Source organism: Drosophila persimilis, unplaced genomic scaffold (genome assembly GCF_003286085.1).
Source record: "Drosophila persimilis strain 14011-0111.01,24,50 unplaced genomic scaffold, DperRS2 tig00000520-arrow-pilon, whole genome shotgun sequence".
In the NCBI taxonomy this organism is placed as follows: Eukaryota; Metazoa; Arthropoda; class Insecta; order Diptera; family Drosophilidae; genus Drosophila; species Drosophila persimilis.
The window spans coordinates 840995-845713 of NW_020825317.1; the positions used below are offsets into that span (position 1 = coordinate 840995).

The 4719-nt window shown below is 35.2% G+C and overlaps 1 protein-coding gene across 1 annotated transcript; it reads left to right on the plus strand.

Annotated features, from left to right (window-relative positions):
- Positions 1 to 370: 370 nt before the first annotated feature.
- On the plus strand, positions 371 to 1101 carry LOC113566089. Its single transcript, XM_026990089.1, has 2 exons — positions 371 to 498; positions 565 to 1101. The coding sequence occupies exons 1-2, from the start codon at positions 465 to 467 to the stop codon at positions 993 to 995; spliced, it is 465 nt and encodes a 154-aa protein (XP_026845890.1). The 5' UTR covers positions 371 to 464; the 3' UTR covers positions 996 to 1101.
- Positions 1102 to 4719: the final 3618 nt, after the last annotated feature.

Below are 4719 nucleotides of genomic sequence, written 5' to 3' on the forward strand. Positions count from 1 at the left end.
GGAATTTTGGTGTATGTAATGTGTAAACATGTACATTTATCAACGAAAAATTACCATACATTTATACACAAAATTTGATGATATACAAAAATACGAACAAAAAATATGATTTTTGTCCGATTTCTCGATAAAAATTAACAAAAATAAAAATTGTTTTGTACTAAATTATTTTAAGCCAAAATAAGCTAAATAGTTTAAAATCAGCTATATTGCAAGCTATAAGCATTTTAATTGGTTTTCAAGCTATTTGGTTGTAAAATAAGCCAAATCTAGTTTAAAATAAGCTAAAATGGCAGCAGTGTATAGCATCTCTATTCACCACTACTATATATTTTTGATAATTGATTTCATTAAAAATATAAGGAAGTGTACTGCCCGTGACTGAATATATAACAAAATCGTTGTCTGGTGCTGTCCACAATACAGTTAAAATTGCAACCAAACGATAGCAGCATCCCACGAATATGGCATTAAAAAATGGGAAAGGAAATGAAGAGCGTACGTTTGAAAAAAAAAACAAAAATATACATCGTACTAATGATAATTATTAATGTATTAATAAAGTCAATAATATGTCACATGAGGAGCTGCAAGAATGGACCACAAAAATCATATGCGAAGCTCAGTGCGAAAATTCAATGAACCAAAATCTGGAGTTAACACGCTTGTACTCTACTGATGTGCACTCTATAGTGGCATATTTTGAGCAAAATGCCATCGATGCAGCCATTGCTTGTCACGGACTTTTCATGGATAATGCCCGCCAAGAACCTTCCACAATCAATGATGAAGAGCAACAACCTCCAGTGCGTCGACAGCGCCTGTCGCTACCGCAGCAGCAGTCTACATTTAGCAACGATTTAATAAGACATATAGAGCCAGTGCACAATAAAAACTCATACGCTAAATCGCACAACAGGAGTCAGGATTTACACCTTTTCGAGGCGGTTATATTGGAGACAATTGACAGACTCGGCTTACGCCGCACAACTTAGCCAATGTTTTCGGGATTGTACAAACATATGTATAAACACACAAAAATAATTTTTTGATCTACAATCTTTAATTTGGGCTTAATTACAAGCGAATGTGTAGCTATAATTTTAGATTTAACCTTTTAATTTCTGCTGATTCGGGGTACTGGTACTTCGATTCTCTTTTAGGTTGTCCTTTGACTCTGCGCTCGGCCCGCTGCCTACTGGGCTTCGTATTTTTAGCCCGGTCCCAGAATCCTATATCAAAATACGCTGCCGTTGGCGTTGCATAACATGCAACATCTTGGTATTGTATAGTCTTTGCTTTAACTTAACCAATTAAAAGCAAAAATAAAAACTCAACATCAGACACACTTTTTTGATAAGACTTGAAGCCCCAAAACTTCAATGAATTATGTGTTTTTTTATTACTAGCGATTTTTTAGGTGTACCTCTAAACCTCAGCTTACTTCTAAAAAAACATCTAAAACAACACGATTTTTTCGAAAATCATAAAAAAAACGTAAAAAAGATAAAATAAAACTTAAGTTTCATATCGGTTTGAACGCGTGCGTCACCATTCGATAACAACTTTCAAATCTGCAAAACAAAAATATTTGTATATATTTTATTACTTAAAACCAGCAATTCAAATTAATTTTGAATCCATGAACTAGACATACATACAAATATTTTATTATTCCGTATTAAATCCGGAATAGTGCCCACAGGGTACGAGCTTCGTGGGCCATTGGCATTAAAAAAAATAGATCTCTCCTTATTTCTCCCCACTCCACATTTGGCCAGACGACCGATATTTTGGCATGAATTCAAAAATTACATGGAAACAACATTTTTTTAATGTATAAATAAATATAATGTTCTGCTCAATATTAAATTGATAGCAATAGAAATGCTATCACCGTTTTGAAATTGATATTTAAGCAACTTGAAACTTATATTTAACTCAACGGAGAAAAAAGAAATAAGTAAAAAAAAAATAATGAACAGAAATTTAAATCGAAATAAGCTTCCCAAATAGCGGTAGAAATATAAAAAATTTTAGGAGACGCATTTATTGTTGTTTATTGCCTTAAGTAGGCATAAATAGAAGAAATATACAAATACTTATAAAATATTCGCGTCAAAAAATATGCATAATACAACAAAAAATAAAATACTAAAAGCTACACTATGGGCGGTTGGGATGGATCAGTCTGAAATGTATATAATTTCGTATATATACCATTACAATTATTAATAAAGGCATATCCTTGCGAATTTGGATTAGGAGTCGGCGGCGGTACAGCATATAGCGGAGGAACAAGACGAGGTGGTGCTCCAGAAGGCGGCGGCCAAGGGGCATTAGGAGCTGGGCCTGCTGCCACAGGTGTCGAATTATTTTTCGAATTTATGCTGTAATAGGCTATTCACACTGACGCAATCCACCATCAATTTCGGGGATGGTCCGTAAGGTTTTGCCATTCCGAAACATTCCCAGTTAGTCCACCATCCATTTTGGATGTTTCTAAAATCCCACGTTTCTATGCGATAGTTAGCCGATGGTTTTTTAATTCAAATGGATCTAGCAGAAAACGGTGGCAGTAAGCTCAAAAAATATATGTATGTATGTATTTGTACCCCATAAAGTATATTTATTCTTGATCGGCATCAATAGTCGAGTCAATAGAGTCATGTCTGTCTGTCCGTCTGTAATGAGCAGCGAGTATTTCGGCGGTATGGTGCTACCGGATGACGGCAAGGGGGGTGGAGTTTTTGTTTGCCATAGTCTGAGGCCTTTAATTTTCTGTATTTTTAAATGTAACGTGCAGGACAATCCATACAATTTGCCGGACAGAGATCAGTACCTACGACAACATAACACGGACAATTACCAATTAGACAGACGGAAGATCCTCCAATTTTTCGAGGAACACTTTGCCCACCCTACCATGGTCATGACATCTCATAAACATCTCTGTCAGTCATGACCTCTTGGTACGCCGACGAGAGCTACAGAGGTTTAGAAGGGGAGATCATAAAAAAGGGATTCAGCTGAACATAATAATATAAAAGTATTTATTAAAACTAAATTCTGCATAATAAATTGAAATATAATTTCCCTCCCATAAAGGGCAACTTAGAAACTAAGAAAAGTCAAACTTATAAGTTAGAAATTCATGCAATATTAAGTTTTAAATAATAAGAGGTTGTTACGAAAATTTATAAAAATAAAATATATATATAATATATAATATATAAAATATAAATATAAAAATAAGTTTTGATTAATTGCTATAGGCCACAAACAAATAAAGAGAATTTGGTCGGAACAACCATAGATATATCCTTCCATACCAAAAAACTACTAATGCTGCAAAGCTGTGGTAAATATTATTTTGAGGTTCGGGTGCATTATTATTAAGTTTGGGATAAATTTCTGTTACTTTTTATACCCGATACTCAAAATGAGTATTGGGGTATATTAGATTTGTGGTGAAAATGGATGTGTGTAACGTCCAGAAGGGATCGTTTCTGACCCCATAAAGTATATAAATTATTAAATTACACCAGAACACAACGAGTATGCTGTTATTAGGTATTTTATTGAATATTTTAAGTAAACGATTCCTCAGAAGCGTTAGCTAGCTGAGTGGTATCAAACATTGGAGTTATGATAGTTATTGAATTCGGTAGCGGTAGCTGACCGAATATTATGAATGAGAATTAATTGATCGAGGCGAGCGATACGCTGCGATTAATTTGGATTCAAACTTAAGACTAATTATTAATGAAATTAAAAGCTATGATTGCAGCCGGCTTCTGAAATCAATAAATCGTCGAAAGTAGGGTGCACATGCCAAGCTGCCCCAAAAATTAAGATCAGTGTGCCGAAAAGCCGAAAAATCAGTGATTCTCCAGAGATAAACCCGGTTTCAAGCCCCAAAAGGGGTCTGAGCTTTGCCAGTCGATCTCGGTTTCTCCAGTGTAATTTAATATTGACGAAAGTTATCCAACGGAGGTCAAACTTCTGCCGCACAACGAAAACCTTATTTTTGACCTTGGCAGAGGACATACAGTTGCCTCTGAAATTCTATGTCGTGGCCTGGATAGGCACAGACATATCCATATCGGATGTCTTCAAGGAAAATGATTGACACACACACACACACACACACTGAATTCAACCGTAGCTACTATTGCTATTATTATTATTTTTTTTGCATTTAAATTTTGTACATTATAATCTGATCTAGGACACATCAATGCATGCAGGCCTGTTGCAGCGATGGAAAACCAAACGTAAGCTACCACTAAAAGTAAGAAAAACACCGCTTTGCTAATAATTTGATTTGTTCTTCTAAACTTTTCTCCTCTTTATATATATAAAAAAACCCCTAAAATTAAGTTGATGTAACTGTAGATAAATAAGATGTTATGAAGATTTGAGGTGATGCTGAGGATGGTTGTTAGTTGGAGTGGAGTTAAAATATGAAAATACACTGAAGATTGATCAACATGAAATTGGAGTAGAATAACTATACAGGCGTATTGGGAGGGGGGAACATATAGAGGTTTAAGGGTTAACACAAGAAATAGGTGAGCAGAGTTAACATGGTAGGGTGGGTAAACGCGGAGATTACAAGACCTAACTCCGTGCCGCGATGCATATGGCACTATTGATTTGATTTGTATAACACCTAACGGCCAGGTTAGCACCAGAATCTCTTGTATGTGTTTAGCT